The 19,046-nt window shown below is 51.5% G+C and overlaps 1 protein-coding gene across 1 annotated transcript in view; it reads right to left on the bottom strand.

Annotated features, from left to right (window-relative positions):
* Ppl (periplakin) overlaps positions 1-18,024 on the bottom strand; it is a 47,812-nt gene extending 29,788 nt beyond the window's left edge. The window contains exon 1 of the mRNA XM_036194616.1: positions 17,887-18,024. Coding sequence (XP_036050509.1) covers positions 17,887-17,948 — 62 coding nt within the window. The 5' untranslated portion in view covers positions 17,949-18,024. The remainder of the gene's footprint in view (positions 1-17,886) is intronic.
* Positions 18,025-19,046: the final 1,022 nt, after the last annotated feature.

The raw sequence follows: 19,046 nt of genomic DNA, 5'->3' as shown, positions 1-19,046 counted from the left end.
CCTCCTTCTCCCTTCCCCTCCTGACAACCACTACTCTGTGTGCATTTTATGCTGGCCATTTTATCTGTGGCCCTCCCTGTCTGGTTTCTTCCAGCATTTGTGAGGGCGATCCCTGTCACAATCTTTGTGAAAACACTACTCCATTCCACAGTAGCATAGTATTCCATTATATAGATGGGTTTTGAAAGATGTGGACAAGTTTGGGGTCTTGGCCAGAACGTTCAATAAGGAGATGCTGCATCCTTTGGGTTAGGCTCAGAAACCATAGTGGGGCACTAGTCCTCAAAGTGACCCTCTTAGTTCAGGAGAGCCTGGGGCTCCTGTGCACTGCCGCAAACCTCAGAGAGCAGGTCTCCAGAGAACACTTGCTGTTCGTTTTTCAGCTTCTCCTGGGGACCTGGGCTCCTACCAGTGGTTGAGGACCAGCATGGTGGGTACCAACGAGGTGAGCAAAGCTGGGGACAGAAATGACAGTAGCAAATGGAAGCTGTGAGCGCACCTGCCCACCTCCTCAACTTTGGCAAGGACCTGCCCTGTGCCAGGCCAGGGCACACAGGATGAAGACTCACAGAGAACAAGACTCAGGCCACCACTTCTGCAGAATCAACTGAGGAAGCAGCCTTTCCCAAAGAAAGGCCCAGGAACCCTCATGCTGTAAGTCATTCAAGGACTAACCTGTCAGTTTAGGCAGTTAGGAAGCCTCCCCCACCCAGACAAAGTCACAAGCCAGTAAAAGGCTCTGAGAAGCCTAGCAATAGATGCTGGTGTCGGCAGGATGAGCCAAGAAGGGTCAGAATGGGGGAATTCATGCAGAAGCCAGGTCAGGAGGGATGCATTGAGTTTCCCAGAGGAAAACTCAGGGCCCACCCTGCTCTCTCCCATTCCTTAGTTGTGCAGACTGTAGGAGAAAGAATACCCTGCCTCCCGCTCTAACCGGCAGCCTGTCCACTGCACCTGGAGATGGCAAGGCTGTCCTTGACATTCTCCTGCTGGCCCCAGCTGCTGTTAGGACCTCCCAGCCTCCCCTCAGGAAATGTGTCATGTGCTCAGCCAGCACTGCCACAGGCTGGTCACTCGTGGAACTCCATCACTGTTCCAGCAGAGTTCAGCATATAGCACGGGGCACAGAGAGCTGGGAACCAAGAGGGGCCAGGGGGAGCTTGGGTAGTTCCAGGCAGGAAATGTGCCTCAGTTTCTCCATCTGTTGAATGAGGATGAGCACAAAGGCATCCTTGCTCATCTGGCCTTGGCTGAGTGACTGGCCAGCCAGCAACACCACCTCTGCATCTTTCTCACGCCGAGACTTAGGGAGGCTTGTGTGGATGAGAAAAAGGAAGCTCAGAGATGTCAAAACACTCTGCCAGAGTCACACAGCCAGTGAACAGAGAGCATCAGTTCTCTTCCTGGGCACTGACTGCTACCCAGACAGATGCTGCAAAAGCCACATGACCCAACACAAGGCAACAACATACATCATGATAACAATAGGCGCCAATACTGACTTTCTGCATGCCAGGTTCCTACTCCCTTCTGATGTTATCTTCTTACAACCCTGTAATTAGCATGATGGAGAACCATATTATTATCTCAACTTTATAGATGTGGAAAATAAGGACCAGAGAGGTTAGGTAACCTTTCCTGAGTCACACAGTAATTACATGACAGAGCCAGGATTCCAAATGAGGCAGTGTCCAGAGTCCATGCCCTTAACATCTCTGTTTGATAATCTTGTGGGCCTTATAGCATACAGCACATACTTAATAGATTGGTTTAAGATGCCATGTGCTTGCTGAGTGTTGGTAGCACACGCCTTTAATCCCAGCACTCAGGAGGTAGAGCCAGGCGGATCTCTGTGAGTTCGAGGCCAGCCTGGTCTACAGAGCAAGATCCAAGACAGGCAACAAAACTGTACAGAGAAACCCTGTCTCGAAGAAAAAAAAAATGCCATGTGCTCAAAACTGCCACACTTTTATTCATTTTAAAATGGTTATAATAATAATAGTAATAATAATAATAAAACAATATCAACCACTAACAAGGACAGAGAGAAGTCGTCCAGCCTCATGTGCTGCTGGTGAGAATATAAAATAGTTCAGGGATGTGGGAAAAAAACCTGAATACATAAAGTACAATCCCAGTGCCTAGGAGGTAGGGCTGCAGCATTAGGATTTGAAGGCCTAACCACAACCAAGGGAAGCTCTGATGCCTGCTACCCTAAGGATGAACCTTGTGAACAGGACCCTAAGGGCAAGATGCCAGATGTAAAGGACACATTGATGTGAAATGTGGAGTGGAGGAATCCCCAGGAGTAGAAAGCAGATTAGATGAGGCTGGAGACTGAGCTGGGAGAGGATTCAGGAGTGCTAAGGATTGGGGGGGGGGGGCGGTGGCACTGGGGAGTTGGGAGTGATAAAATGTTCTAGAATTGTGTGGTTGGCTGTACACATCTGTGAACATACTAAACCTCGAGAGTTGCATCTACTAAGTGAGTGAATTGCAGAGTTAGTATATTTTTTTCTTATAAAAGCTCTTTCTAAAGAGACTGGCCAGCTGGGCATAGTGGCACACATCTTTTCCCAGAGGCCAAGACAGGGGATTATTGCAAGTACACAGCTAGCCTGGGCTACATAGGAAATTCTACAGTGTGAAACTGTGTCTCAGAAAAAAAAAATCAACAACAGATAAATAATAACAAGAATAATTAGAGTGAGTCCAGGGGATGGCACAGTGCATGAGGCCCAGGACTCCACCCCTGCAATATAAACAAAAGTCTATTCACAAAATGAATATGTGGTGGGGGTGAGACAGGATCTCTGCTGTCCAGGTTCGACTTTAAGGGATCCTTCCACCTGAGGGATGGGGCTGAGACAGGTGAAGGTTCCCACTTCTACCTGGCATACCCGGCTGGTGTTAAGTATTGTCAAAATCTGTTAGTGTCACTGTTAGTGACAGTGGTAAGTTAAGTTTATATTGTCAGCATGGCTGGTTTTTATTTTCCCGGTCAATAAGCGAAGGTTTGGGGGATGGTGTGCTGTGACTCCCTAGTTGGCTGCTGTTGGACTCTGGCTTGCTGCCCTGGCTGCCTTGAACAAAAGTACTGTCGGTCAAATAGCTGGAGGCACCGCCCTCATGCCAGCACCAGCCGACTAGAACACTTGGTAGACACCTTTAAAAAAGCACTCAGTGATCAAAGCCAAACGTTCCAGCCCTGAAGGTTTGCATGCCATCTTTTGCTCTCACAAGCTTCAGTGAACTGGAGCTGACCTTGTCTACCCAGGTAGAGAGGGAGGCCCAGCAGAGGAACTGCTGTGATTGGTGCAAACCCCACTTTATTTGCATGTGAGAGGCTATGATTGGTGCAAATACCCCTCCTCCAGCTACATAAGGAAGCTCATTCAGGTGGTCTTGGGAAACACCTTCCTATGCTGCCTCCCCTTCTATTGTGACCTTAGGACCTGTGGGGCTGAGGGGTAAGGCCAGGCTGAGTAGCAGAAGCTGGAGGAGCCATCAGTGGTCCTGAACACCCTAAGAGGCAGAGCCACCAGGTCAGTGTCCAGCGCTGGCAGCAGCCATGAAAGCAGAAGGCAGATACAGCGTGCTGAGCACAAATGGTTACATACCTCAGCCTGACCTTGAACTCTTCTGGCTTGGCTTCTCAGGGACAGGCAACCCCAGTCACCTGGAAGATGCCAGTGAATGTTTCCGGAGTCTGACTGTCACCAGCTCAGTGCTGAGCAGGTCCTTGTGCCTGTGACACTGCTCAGGAATCCTGCTGCTCTCTAAAATAAGTGGCATTATTTATTTTAATTTTTTTTTGAAATTTATCTTTTTTGTGTGTGTGTGTGTGTGTGTGTGTGTGTGTATGAGTGCTTTGCTTGTATGTATGTGTGTGCACCACAGAGGCCAACAGAAGGTGTTGCATCCTCCAGAACTGGGGTTATAGACTGTTGTGAGCCTCCGTGTTGTGCTGGGAATTCAACCCAGGTCCTCTGGAAGCGCAGTCTGTGCTCTCATGTGCTGAGCCGTCTCTCCAGGTCAGCATTATGTCCTGCTTTACAGAAAAGTGATGGGGGGGACAGTGAGGGGTAGATTGGGAGGGGGAGGCTGGAGGGGTGGGAGGAGGGAAGAGGAGAGAAGAAGAGGATCTTTGAATGGTGTGTAAAAAAAAAGAAGAAGAAAAAAAAAGAAAAGTGATGAGAGCTGAGACTGGAACATTCTGTGCTTTTGCTCTTTGGGTTTGGGGTCTGAGTAAGAGTGATGACCATATGTTCCTGTAAGAGCTGCAGAGTTCCATGCCAGCAGCACAGGAATGTGGGGGTGGGACCCACAGGGAGGGGCACAGGGACAGGACTGGCAGGTTGGGCTTTTAATCTCAGCAATGAACCACACGGGGCATGCACTCTTGATGGCTTCAATGGAGGCTGAGATACAGCCCTTCCCACCACCCTCATCCAGTTGTCCCACTTGGTTGGAACAGGAAAACGGAAGCACCCCCACCCCACCCACTCTCAGAATACAGGGCTAGTAAGCACCCCACGGAAAGGGCATGCCCAGAAGCTAGCAGGGGTGTGAGCAGTGGTCAGGGATGTCAATGCACATTGCCATCTGAAGGTGTCTCAGAAGCCATCAGCTCCATCTGCCCATTGCCCAGGCCACTTTGGAAGTAAAGGCACCACCCAGGGTCACATGGAGGACTGTGGAGGGGAAAGACCTGCGTTCCAGACATGGCTCAGACCCTGGAGACACCAACCAACAATCGCCCTATTCTTTTTGTACTGAGGATTGAACCCAGGGCCTATACATCCTAGGCCAGTGCTCTACCACTGAGCTACAGCCCCAGCCTTCTTTTTAGTTATTTGGAGACAGGATCAAAATTGTACAGTATGACCTTGAACTCACTCTGCACTCAGGCTAGGCTTGAGATTTTGATCCCCCTGCTTCTGTTTCCCCAGTAGCTGTGGTGACAGATCTGTACCACTATGCCCAGTGAATTGTTTATCCCATGACCCTGTTTCATCATCCCTACAACGGGATCAATACATCCTGCTGCCTAGTTAAAGGCCGTGTCTGACATCCAAACTGAGTTCCAAAGACATTTATGGGGCTCAAGGACTGAGCTGGGGGTTCAGAGCAGCATCTAAAGGGAGATCTGTGGTCATTTATGCTCCTCAGTGGGGGTACTACTGTCTGACCACACACAGACACCCAACATGCTTCTGGAATGCACATGGGTGGCCTGGCACATCACCAGTAACAATGCCCCTGGCGTCACTGGTTCTCTGCACTGTCTAGAGTTGTCATTATAAATGGAACAGAGGCTGCCACTGCCACCATCCGGTGTGTGGCTTTTGCAGGCAGACCCTCCTCTTGGGGGTGGAGCTTGATTGCTGACAAGTTGATCCTGGAAGCCAGGTTCACAAAGCCAGGATGGGACTCAGCAGGGGGTCCTGACACCTGTTACTTGTCACCAAAGACAACACCATGCCACTTCTGTGACTACTGCCCATTGACCCCATGATCTCCATCCCACAGCTCAGCCAACCACACGCCCAGGTGGGCCAAGGCCATGAAAGACAAAGACAGAGAAACTTCCTTGACAGCAGACAGAAAGGATCGAAAGGCCCTGGGTGCTGAATGCCACCAGGGGCCTGGGAAGACAGTGACATTAAGGAGGAAGCTGGAGAAGTTAGAGCAAAGCTCCATTTCCTTTAAAAGGACATGGTCCCTTCTATATTTCTGGGATTTCCAGCAAACTGAGCAGGGCTGACTGTGGCCCATCAGACACCCACCTAAAACAGTCAGGGAGGGGTCATGCTGAGGCCTGAGAAATGCCACCTCACAGCCTCGGCTCAGACTCTATCGAATGTAAAGGAGCAGGACCAGGATGGGCTCCAGGACTTCGCAGGCCCCAGAAGTGGCCCTTCCAGCCCAGGCCTGACTGTGGGCTGGGACTGCCAGCTGAGAGGGTCTTGCAAGTCCAGTAGGGTCCTCTCATGTCCCTCTTTGTTCTCCTAGGACAGAATAAGGCCAGGCTGACTAGGAGGTTGCTGGTGCCTCCTTGGAGCCTGTGCTGGCTTGTTAAGTCATGAGAGAGGAAGTAACCCCAATTAAGAAAATGCCTCCATAAGATCAGGCTGCAGGCAAGCCTGTAAGACATTTTCTTAATTAGTGATTAATGGGGGAGAGCCCAGCCCATTGTGGATGGTGCTGTCCCTAAATTGGTGGTCATGGGGTCTATAAGAAAGCAGGCTGAGCAAACCACGTGGAGCAAGCCAGTAAGCAGAGTCCCTCCATGGCCTCTGCATCAGCTCCTGCCCTGTATTAGTTTCTGCCCTGACTTCCTTCAGTGATGAACTGTGATGTGGAAGTGTAAGCCAAATAAACCCTTCCCTCCCCAACTCGCCTTGGTCATAGGTTTTCATCACAGCAATAGAAACCCTAAAACACAGGCCGCGGGGACAAATAGGCATAACCAGGGCTGGGAACACGAGGACCTGACAAGAGCTTACTGAGGACAGAAACAGGAACAGGTCTCTCTTTGTGTCCTGAGGATGTATCTGGAGCAGGGCATCGAGCCGTAGACTGGCTCCGTCACTGGCTGTTAGAAGTTCCGTAGCTATAGCCTGGCCTGCTTTATACTGGGGACACAGTGATAGTACTTGCAAAGTGGGAAACTGGAATTGAGCCCTGTGCTGTGTGAATTCACAGCATGGCCAGGGCAGCCCATAATCCTGTCAATACCAACAAAGACACCCACCAGCTAAGAAGGGACACAGGGGTCTTGGAGACCCTGACCCCTGTCCTGCTGGACCCCTGTCCTGCTGGACCCCTGTCCTGCTGGACTTCTGTCCTGCTGGACCCCTGTCCTGCTGGACCCCTGTCCTGCTGGACTTCTGTCCTGCTGGACCCCTGTAGCATGCACCACCACCAGGGACCACTCACACTCATTCATATGAAGTCTCTCAAGCTTGATCTGGAAGTCATGTGACCTGGATGGGGGGCATGACTCCAGGAGGTTCTGGGGCCTCTGTGTAGCATTAGGACGAATCAGGCAAGAACTCAGTGCATGTCTGCCTCGCTCAGGGTCTGGTACCCATGGATACTTAATAAAGTCAGTATTTGCTCCCTGGCACCTGCTCCACCCACCTACACACACAAACACACACACACACACACACACACACACACACACACACACACACACACTCGCCAGGCCTTTGCCTCCAGCTCTTTGACAACCTGACTCCCAAATGACCCAGGGTTTCAGCCTTGCCTAGGTAAGCACCAGTCTGACTGTAGCGGGTCAGTGTATGAAGATGAGCTGGACACCAGCTGCAGCATTCATAGCCCCCCAGGACACTTGGCGTGTCCCCAGCCTTTTCCCCTTAGCAGACATGCTGAGAGCCAGTTGTCACTTAGTGACTCTGGAGAGGCCGGGTCTTTGCCACTCTTCCACTCCTGCTGTCCCTGCCTGCCCCCCAGCTGTCTCTGCCTGCCCCCCTGCTGTCCCTGCCTGCCCCCCTGCTGTCCCTGCCTGCCCCCCAGCTGTCTCTGCCTGCCCCCCTGCTGCCCTGCCTGCCGGAAATGTCTTTATTTTCCTGCCTCTCCTTATGTAGAGGTAGGGCCTTGGGCGTTTGGCACTCCATTCTTGCCACAGCCACCTGACTTTCCAGGCCTGAATCAGTTCCCATGCACCACCCCTTGGTCCTGTCTCAGTTCCTCCCTTTTGGGGTTAATTCGGTCTTGGTGAGTGTGTGCAGGTGGGAAACGTCTGAGCAGGAATGCCTGGAACGTGGGAGTGCACACCCCTTCCCAGGAACTGCTCACCTCCCCAGAGCCTCCTGCCAGCCACAGCATATTCTAGGTCCCACCTGCCATTCCGGGTCTTATCAGCCTCTGGAACCAGGATGGGCTCACTGGCTCCTGGAGCATCAGGTCTGATAAAGGTTGACTTGGGTGTGGTAAAGCCCCCAATCTAGTCTCCTCTTCTACACAGTGACTCGAAACATGACTGGGATGTCAAGAGTTAAACACAGAGCATGCACTAGGTGCCTATCGATTGCCTGCTCAGCCTTTTCATGTATCATTTAATTAAAACTAAGGATGTGGGAAGGCTGGGTTCTTTTTCTTTCTTTTTATTACATTTTAGTGTGTGTGTGTGTGTGTGTGTGTGTGTGTGTGTGTGTGTTGTGTATGGGTGTGCACGTATGGAGGTCAGAGGACAACTTGAGGGAACTAGTTCTCTTTCTACCAAGTAGATCCAAATTTAGGTCATCAGACTTGGTGGCAACTGCCTTTATTTACTGAGCTATATAACCAGGCCCTCTTTTGCACATTTTAGTGTGTGTGTGTGTGTGTGTGTGTGTGTGTGTGTGTGTGTGTTGTTTTTGTTTTTGAGACAGGGACTCATTATGTGGCTAGGATTGGCCTTCAGCTGATGATCCTCCTGCCTCAGCCTCCCTATTGCTGGAATTACAGGGGTGTGTCACCACACACCACTTTTCAATGGCCCTTAGTTCCAGGCCTTGCGTGTGTGTGGGCTCCATTAGCAGCGTTGAACTGAGCAGATACTTTATAAAACATCAGCAACTCCTATACTCCTACATCTTTTTTTCTAAATGAAGTTATCTGAGGCTCAGCAGACTTTAGAAACCTGTCCAAGGTCACACAGCTAAGAAGCTGTAGCATCAGGATTTGAATCTAAGCAGCTGGGCTCCAAAACAACCTTACCAGTCCAAGGGGGACATCAATACTAAACCACACCCACCCCACCCTAGACAAAGTGACAAGAGACACTGGGGACAGAAGGGTGAGGCATTCACTACCAGGAGTAACAAGGTAATTGACATCTTGTTGGCATCTTTGTCAGTACAATTAATCCCAGGTAACAGGCAAGGTAACAATCAGTGGTGGTAAACTGAGGCTGAGTCATTCTTTTAGATGTGACCACAAGGGACTCCCCACCTGTCCCTCCGAACAGGACTTTCAAGTGCTAGGAATCAGCATCACGGGAACCTAGGCCACACACCCCACCCAGTGATGACACAAGCTCCCTCTCTGACCCTCAGGCCACCTGCCAAGATGGGTGTCATTGGCTCCCACGGAAGTGGAATGCTGAGCTTCAGAACTGGCTGGTGTGGTGGGGGCCCCGGTGATTCTCCTAACACATCTGCATGTCTGTACTCAAGAGGAGTCAGTGGAATTGCTCTGTTTTTTTTTTTTTTAAATGAGGTTGTTACTGTTATTATTAACATTATCTGAGACAGAGTCTTCCTATGTACCTAGGCTGGTCAGTAAATGTCTACACTAAGAGCTGTAGCAGCCCAGCAGGTACTCTGTAGACATTCAGTAACAGCTCACTACATTTTGTTCCTGTTCCCCAACTCCTTGCCATCTCCTTTCCTCTGTGACAGACCCTGGGGACAGGACTTTGACCATAAGCCCCTGGACATATGAGCTATAGACAGGCCATAAAATGCCTGGTTCATTTAATGCCTATATTTTGAGCCCCAAACTTATGCAAGCCCTGAATTAAGGGTTCCAGATGGGCCCACCCTACAGATGAGTAAATCTTTATTGTTCTAAACTTTATAGGTTAATAGGAGGGCTAAGAAAACACCCCAGTGGTTATAATTAGGACAATTACCTAGGCCAGAGTATTTTCAGCCTCATTAGTCCCATTCAGACCTCATAATCCAACCTGGTTTGTTTGTTTGTTGTTTGTTTGAAGAAACAGAGTCTTACTTTGTAGACCAGGCAATACTGTACTTGCAATCCTCCTGTTTCAGCCTCCTGAGTGCTAGGATTACAGGTGCTCTTATGATCTAAATTTAATTGTGGAAAACAGTAGCTCAATCCAGTAACCATGAGTAAAGAACTAAGAAATAATAAAGGGAAACACTATAAACAACAATACAACAGAGTGGATCCAAACACATTGGTCACTACAATAGACATAAATGAGTTAAACTCTCTAATTAAGGGACTGGGGATTGAGTTCAAGTTAGCAGAGTAGTTGCCTAGCATGCACAAAGCTTTCAGTCCTCAGCACCTCATAACTTGGGAAGGATGACTCATTCTTTTAATCTTGGTATTTGGGAAATGGAGGAAGGAGGATCAGGAGTCCAAGGTGATCCTTAGTTACATAGCAAGTTAAAGGGCTTGGGCTACATGAGACCCTGTCTGTCCAAAGATAGACAGATATCCCTCCCAAGCTGGCCTGGAACTCACAGAAATCCACCTGTTTCTACCTTTCAAGTACTGGGATTAAAAGTGTGTACCACTGCTGGTAGTGGTGGCGGCAGATGCCTTTAATCCCTGCACTTGGAGTACAGAGGCAGACAGATCTCTGTGGTTTCCAGGCCAGCCTGGTCTACATAGTAAGTTACAGGACAGCCAGGGCTACACAGAGAAACCCTGTCTCCAAAACAAAACAAAACAAAAGGTGTGCACCACCAGGCCTGACCTCTATGACACTTTAAGACATACCTGAAACTAAGTGATACAGGAAAGATGAACACAAAGGAACAGAAGGTGACATTCCAGGAAGCTGCCACTGAAAGGGGAAGTATAATCTACACATCCCTAAAGACAGGACAGAGCATGACATCAGCATCACTACTGTGATTATTCCTGATTGCACAGCCCAAGAACAGAGGCAGCTGCCTCCGAAGGTTCAGACTTCATTAGTTTGAGATAAGATATATCTCAGGGTATTCTGAAACACAGCCATGGCTGAGAACAAGGAACTGAAGCGTAACGACTGTTAAAGCTGGGCTACATGGATGAGAAAAAATTCCAAAAATTCCGGTCTTTACCAGAAGAAAATCTTAAAGCTGCATACAGGTGGTGTTCAACAAATGCCAGATTGATTAGCCAATTGACTGATACTTTCCCTACTAGAAACTTCTGTGGTAATGACACAATAATTTCCCCCCATAGCCAGTTATTAATCCTGGAGAAGTAAATCCTGCACTGAGTGGGTTGCTGGGGTAGTTACTCCTGCTCTATTTTTAAGTCCTGAACTGGTTCTGCCAGGGAAGGCCACCCACCTCCTGGCCTCTGGGCAACCAGTTCCCCTTACAGACACACAAGTCAGGTTGCTTTGGGTCATGAAACTGGTCTTGAAGATCCCTATGGTATTTACAGGGCTCAAGCTAACCATGGTGCCTCTGGGTATTAGAATGTCATTCTGAGAGGTAAATCATCGTGACCTAGTCCAGCTAGAAGAATAGTACCTAAAAGAAGTGGTCACCCCAGTGTCTGCCACCAGGACTAAGTGGGTGTCCTTTCATGGCCACAGGTTTCTTTAAAAAGAAATAAAAGGTAATTTATATCACCTTTCTAGCTTCCCTATCATGAATATAACATTTTATTATTTTATTTTTACATATTTATTATTTCTAGGGGTGTTTTGCCTGCATTTACATCTATACACCACAAGTGTGCCTGGTGCTTGAGGAGGTCAGGAAAGGGCGTTGGACTCTTGGGACTGGCGTTGCATAAGGTTGTCAACCGCTGTGTGGTACTAAAAAGTGAACCCAGGTCTTTTGTAGGAGCAACATGCCTTCTTAATTGCTGAAGCATCTTTCTGGCCACCCCTATTTGTATTTTTAATACATGTTTGTCTACATCCAAACTTTAGTTAGCAATAAAATTGCTTTGTGTTTTTTTCTTTTTTGTGGCTGTTGTTAGATGCTTTTGTTTTGTTTTGAAATAAGGTCTTGCTGTGTGACCTAGATTGTCCCTGGCCTCACAGTCTTCCTGCCTTAGCTTCACCAGTGCTGGGGTCACAGGCCTGTGTCACCACACCTGACTGCTGTTTGTGCATTTGTAAAAACGTCTCTTACCTTTCTTCCACTTGCATGACCCCACAAGGATACAATGTGCCTTGTCAAATCCCCTCTGAAATGATCTCTATCAATCCATCTTCTGCCCGCCCATCTGCTTAGATGTCCCCACCCCTCTCCTTCCTATAGTTCAGTACCCAGTGCCCTTCATTGTTACCTTTTGTTTACTCAGCCTCCTCTCTAGTCCAGGACAGAGACTGGATGGGGGTGGGGCCACATTTCTCAAGCTCTAGGTTTCCCTTTTCCAGAGAGAACTCTACCCCCCCCCCCCTGTCTACTTACCCACTCCATTCCCCTAGCCTCTGACCCGATGGCTGTCCCCGTTCTTTCATTCATGGTCCAGTGGGTTACCACACAAACCCAAATGACCCTGAGGTAACACTGATTCAGGTGAGACAATGGGCTGGGAGGATGGGTGTATCCCAGTAGAGAGGCTCTGGGTTGGGGGCTCCCTGGGAACCGAAGTAAATCAGGGAGAGGAAACGGAGATGGGGAAAGGGTGCAGGAGGCACAGCCTGGGCAAAGGCCTTATGGGTGACTAGGAGAGCATGGAGACAGGATAGGCACTCATGCTGTGCAGGGCACCCGCTGTTTGCCTGTGTCCCAGAACAAAGAGTGGAGTTAACCAGTCCCGACGCTGTCATCACATGCAGCACTAGCCATGCCTGCGGCAGGGGGATGGACCATTGGGTTAGAACAGGAATGCCAATGATCCAGGGCCCAAGAAGGGGCGTGAGTTCTGGAGGCAGCAGGCGTGAGGAGCCATTTAAGGAGAACCGGGCAGCAGGAGGCTTCTCAGGCTTAGGAGGCTGCAAAAGCAGAAAGAAGAAAAGCCCGGAGGCCAGTTTCCTCTTCCGCTGCCTGGACAGGCTGAGGCAGGCAGGAGGGCACAGACAGTGCCAGTGAGGTTCCACACTGCCTCCAGGGGATTGCTGTGCTCTGGGAGTACGGGATCCCCAGCCCCTCAGCTTTGGGTGTTTACTAACACTTATAGGGTGTCGACTGAGCTATGCTTTCCAAAACAACCCCCCACCCCACGAGGCTGGCCACTGACACTGCCTGCCCACCACCTTCATTAGCAGCACTGCCCACAGGCTGAGGCCAGCTCTGTCCCAGATCTCTTCATCTGCCAACAACACATCGTCTGCAGAGAGGAGAGCAGCCAGTCAGGATGCGGGAGGCTCACAAAGACAATCCCAACACATGGGGAGCTTAGGCAGGAGAATTGTCATGATTTCAAAGCTAATCTGGGTTACTGGTTAATTGGGGTCAGTCTGGGCTACAGAACGAGTTTGAAGCCAGCTTGGGATGTACAGTGAGTTCAAGGCTACCTGGGCTGCATAGTAAGTTGAGATGCTGCCTAAACACACCTTCTCCAACCCTATCCCTAAGATCAATAAGGGAGGGCATAGTGCATGTCTGCCGAGCTGGAGTCAGCTGGCTTGAGAGTCCCTGGACTGGGCTGCCACCAGCCTCAGGTGTGGGGGGTGGGATTCCTCTTCAGGAACTGGGCCCCAGCATAGGCCACTTGTGAATCCAGGGTGGCGCCTTTACGTTCAACTTCACTTCTCTCCTCTGGGAAGTGGAACCCAGTCCATCTGTGGGCATGCAGTCAGAATGACATGTGACCATATCCCAGCCATGTGGCCCTGGGCAGGCGCAGGGAAGTAGTGGGCAGTTCACTCTGCCTAAGACACCAGGTACCTAGAGGGAGGTGCGCTCGCTGACGGGCCCTCCCCTAATTATTCTCCCTCCAGCTGTCACTCACTGACTGTCTGTGCATGGCCTCCTTGAGGCTGCTGTCTGGTAGGCTTCCAGACATAGGTTCCTGCTTAGCAGTGTGTGATGGCTACTTCCCCTGAGACGGCCCCAGAGCTGGGCCTATCACACAGTCAATTTGCTGATCCACTCAGCAGCTGGTCCAAGTGACATTTGTATCACTGCTCCCATTGCTCAGATGATGAAACTGAGGTTCAGAGATAGGAAGTGACCTCCTCAAAGTCACACAGTTCATATGAGGCACAGCTGGCTGGTGCTTGAACTCATGCCTAGTGGACATCAACCACTGCTCTTAGCCACCAAGGTGCCCCAAGACATGCTTCCTGCCAGTCCCCTCTCTCCACACAGGATCCTCCCACCGGGGCAGAATCATTTATGTTGTCTGTCTTGATTGTCAACTCTTTAAAAACTAGGATTGTTTTGGAGACAAACATCTGGGCATGTCCCCCGGAGAGTTTCTAGATTAGGTTAGTTGAGGTGTGAAGACCCACCCAGAATGCAGGCTGCACCGTCCCATGAGCTGGAGAAAGTGACCTAAGCACCAGTGTCCATCCCTTCCTGCACACCGAGGTGCAGGGTGACCAGCGGCCTCACACTCCTGCCGCCATATGCCCCCCTGTGACAGAGCGTGTCCTAGAACTGTGAGCTAAAGTAACCCTCTCCTGCGCCCCAACCCCGCCTTAAGTTGTGTTTGTCAAGGTGTTCTATCCCAGCTGTGAGTGACTAACACAGCCAGAGGGTACGTCATGGGGGGCACATGACTGAAGATTGACGTGTGAGATCAGTTCTATTTAATTTTTTAGGCAAGGTCTCTATGTAGACTGAGCTGGCCTGGAACTCACAGAGGTCGCTCATTGAGGTCCAGTTTCTGTCTGTGGATTCAATCTGACCCCAAAGCCAGATGATCTTAACTGCTCCACTCAGAGGTCTTTCCTGGCCTGGACGCACTCCGACCTGACAAACTCACTCAGACAGTCCCAGAACAGAGTGGGTGGGCTGCAGACCTTGTCCACCTGGCCCCATCCATCCAACAGTCACATGGTCAGACCCGTGGTTAAGCTTCACCTCATCTCCCCAGTGCGACACCAGCAGCGGAGTGCAGGGAGCCGTCAAGGTCTCCCTCAGCTTTGCCCCACCCACTGGGAATATCGTGGTATGTTCCTGGGTAAAATAAGCACATCCTCTGCATTTGTATGCTTGTTTTCAGACAGGGTCTCATGCATCTTAGGCTGGCTTCAAACCCTCTATGTACACAGGGATGACCTTGAACTTCTGACTCTCCTGCTTTTACATTCCAAGTGGTGGAATGACAGGTATATACTATACCATGCTTGTTACAGTTAGGGAACTCAAACTCAGGGCTTCATGTATGCTAGACAAGCACTCTACCAACTGATTTACAGCCCCAGCCACAAAGACCTTGAATTCGTATCATCATCATTATCATCATCATCATCATCATCATCACCATCATCATTATCATCATCATCACCATCATCATCATCATCATCATCATCGCCTTATGTTGACACTCCCTATGCATCTCACCCTTTTCTCTGGGTTATTTCACTTAATCCTTAGCTGATACTCACAGGCAGACACTCTGTTATTCCCATTCCAGGTGAGAAGGTGGCTCAGAAAGGTCAAGAATCCCCATTAAGTTGTACAGCCAGGAGAGTGGGAGCATGTCCCTTCCAGTACCTCCCTGTTAGTCTAGATGCTATCCTCAGTGACCTGCACCACCAACCTTGACCCTGTCATTAGTTCAGGTGTGAACACCAACTTCCACACCTGTCATTAGGAACCAGGGTGACAGGAGCAGCGGGGTTCACACCCTGCCTAGCACCCCTCAACCCCTGTCAGCTGTTAAAAGGCAGAAAAACAGGGAGAGCGCCTCTCTGTTCCTTGGCGGGGACTTGTGCTGTCCAGGCCCTTGGCCTTCTGGGTGTAAAGTTGCCTCAGGGCTGCTGGGTCCCCTGAGTTTGGGAAAACACTAACAACACTTGCTTAGGTATTTCTGATATGCTGGGAATTGTTTTCTCCAGCCCTCCAGGTGAAATGCTGATCATTTCGTACTTTGCAGGCAGAGAAACTGAGGCTCAGAACTGTCCACCAGTTAGCAAAACCCGGATGAGCAGCAAGCTTTCTGCTCCCTGGACCTGAGTTCCTTCCCCCAGGACTGCCCTCTCCCTCAAACATCAGCAGAGGAGTCACAGAGAACTCAGAGTGAGGGAATAACTCAGGGGTGATCCCTATGGCTAGCAACCACAGTTTAGAACAATAAGGGACTCACCACCACCACCACCACCACCACCACCACCACCACCACCACCACCACCACTGCAGTTGCTACAGGGCTGGCAGGGCACCAGCCAATGCTACAGGGATTCTTGTAGTCACAACTCTGGGGAGGCTGAGGCAGGAGGATGGAGTTCAAGGCCAGGCTGGGCTGCACAGTGGTTTCAAGGTAAACCTGAGCTACATAGTAAGTGCTGTCTCAAAAAAGAAAGAAAGAAAAGGAGAGAGAGAGAGAGACTGAGTAGGCACAAGATGGTCCTGCCCCAACCCCACAGTTTTGTCAGAGGCCAGTCCTCCAGCAAGGGGGTGGGAACAGAGAGCACCTGGGATGGGAGATCATGAAGAGAAGTGTCTGGTCCCTACTCAGGGCTGAGTGACCACAAGGCCATGGGAGCCCAAAGGAGCTTCACCCTGTCCTGGAGCAAGAGACCTCTGAGCCAAGACTGGCAGGCGAGGACGAAGTGGGGCTGCCTAGGCCAGAGGCTAGCAGGACCCCTGCACTTGACCACTGCGTTCTCAGTGTCCCTGTAGCTGGAAAAGATGGAGCTTTTCCTTCTTCCCTTCTCTGCTCTCTTGCCTTTGCTGTTAGGTCCCAGCCCGGGCCTTCAGGGCTGGAGGGCTGGAGTGTGGGGTGGGACCTGGCCCAGCTCCTGGGATGTGTGACTCTTCTGCTGCGGACCACAGGGGCCTGACCCCTTGTGGGACTGGCATGGAGTATCCAATTGTGCAATCCTCAAGAGAGCAGAACAAGGACTGGATGGGACCCCAGCTGAGCCTGACAGCCAGCTGGATGAGCCTCAGAGGAACAGTATGAAGGGCCTTGCCCAGTCTCTGTGGTTGTGAAAGACAGGGTTGATGAGGAGAGGACGGGAGAGGGAAGGGGACCTCAGAACAGGGAAGAAATTATTCTGAGCTTCAAACAGCCCTGTCAGTGGACCACGGGGCAGCAGAGTTTCTGAAAGCACATGACCCTGCAGGCCACACTCCAGGCTACAGTGCCCAGGGCACCTGTCTCATAGGTGGGTCTAGGTTGAATGGCAGAGACAGCCAGTGGGGAAACCCTGGGCCCAGCCTCCCCTCTTGCCTCCAGCTGAGGTCTGGGGAGTGGGAGGAACTGCTCATGGGCTAGTGGAGGACAGCTAGGTACTGTAGAATCTCTCAGCCAGGTGAGTTGCAACATTTGTTACTTCTCCTCTGCCTGAAGTTCTTTGGGGGGACCACCTCCCATTTCCCCTAGTGAGGTATCAAGGCAGAGGCACGAGTTCCACCCCTCCCCTCAATCTCAACAACTCCACCAGTCTCCCCCAAACCGGTTATTAAGCGAATGAATACATTAGGCTTATCAAAACCGACGTGGGCTGCTTTTCCATCCAGACGCATCAAGACATGTCATTCGCTTCTCGGGCGGCCCTGGGAACCCAGGGATCGCAGACGCGGCCAGTTTCGGAGCTAGGGGGGTGGGGAAGCGCCGAGAGCCACACCCCTCAGAAATCACGCAGTGAGAAAGAGGCCGGTCCCCACCCAGCCCGCCGAGCGGCGACTCTAGAGAGCCTGGGAATTCCTAAACCTGGGCCCCCGCGGCCCCTGCACCCACAGCGGCCTTTGAGTGCCCCAACGCCAGCAGGCAGGTGCAGCCCCGGAGAGTTAGGACAGGTGGCCCGCCCTTGGAGCCACCATCTCTCGTAGCCCGACGCCAGCAGCACCTGCTCGGTCTACAAGTCCCTCAGGGGAGCACCCTACCCGTGTACTCCCTACTCAAGTCCCCACTGTTAAGACCCCCAAGTATCGCGTCCTGGGACTCTAGAGCCCCTTGTGTCACTCTTGGTGGCCCTCATGGGTCCCATCCCACCAGGGCAGAACTTCCCAGCTCTAGAGGGACCTCCGCCCGGCGTCCCCACTCATCGTCAACTCCTGGCTCAGCTCTGAGTCTCCCGCATCCCAGCCTAGAGTGCTCCCTCACCTCCGGGTCTGCACCGTTGGGCTGTATTTGCCTTTGTTTCTCTTCCTGAAGAGCGAGTGCATGGTGGCGCTTGGGACGGAGGGACCTGGGACACGGCGACAGGCCCGGCGCGCACCGAAAGCGGGCGGCGGGCTCAGGTGAAAGGCGGCGGCGGCGGCGGCGCGCGGAGCCCCTAGTGAGGAGGGCCGTGGCTCTGGGTCACTACTGGGACAGGGCGGGGCGATCGCCCGCCACTCGCTGGCCTGCCGCTCCCCGGGAAGGTGGCGCTTACCTTGCGGGCGGGGCTTCAAGCGCGCTGCCTAGGTCCCCGCCGGACACCGCCCCCGCCGCCTGGTACTGCAGAGGCTGCGCAGCCGGTAGCCAGAACCGGGACTCCCAGTCCACCTGCGCCGGAACACGCGACCGCGCCCATCACGCACGTCGGGCCTGGCGCGCCCCCTAGCTGAAGGGCTTACCTGGGCTTATCAAGACATCAAGACACTCTTTTGATGACTCCCAGCTGGAACCTCAGACAGATGTGGGAGACTGGAGGTGGGGTCTCTGCGCCCTGCATGGCCAATAAATCACACTCATGGTGGGGGCAACGTGACTGGTGATGGCCACAGCTACAGCGCGGTACTGAATTCAGATCCCGTGGCCACCTACAGTCAGTCAAGGGTTCTCTGCGCTGAATTTTACTTACTGCCCTCTGCCTCAGTTTCTTCCTTTGCCAAAGGATAATAACGACCCATATCCGGAAGGGCTGTAGGGGATTCCTGAAGCTAATTCACCAAAGAGCTTGGCACACGGTGCCAGCTCAAACAAACAAGAAGCTTGGCCACCACTGCCACCCAGGCCAGCTGGGGAGAACATAAATATCCGTTGAAACTTTCATAACCCCGGGCCCTGGCATGATAGAGACTTCATGGTGGGTCATAAAAGCTGCTTAGTTCTGGCTGAGAATAGCAACGTTGTGCAATCCTGCCAGCACGTCCTGGGGTGAGACAGAGCTGGGAGCAGAAGGCTGGTGGAAACATGGAGTTTTATCCCTTTTCGGAGCTGAACCCGCATCCCACGAGCTCAAAGGGAAGCATCTCTTTTTGTTGACTGGTGGAAAACTGAGTCTGGGTAGGAGGGAGAGTGGTGACAGCTGAGAGGACTCAGTACCACCCTGGGGTCGG

The sequence above is a fragment of the Onychomys torridus genome, chromosome 8 (assembly GCF_903995425.1).
Source record: "Onychomys torridus chromosome 8, mOncTor1.1, whole genome shotgun sequence".
Taxonomy (NCBI): Eukaryota; Metazoa; Chordata; class Mammalia; order Rodentia; family Cricetidae; genus Onychomys; species Onychomys torridus.
Note: the sequence above shows the minus strand (reverse complement) of the source record. Positions and strands in the feature narration are given on the sequence as shown.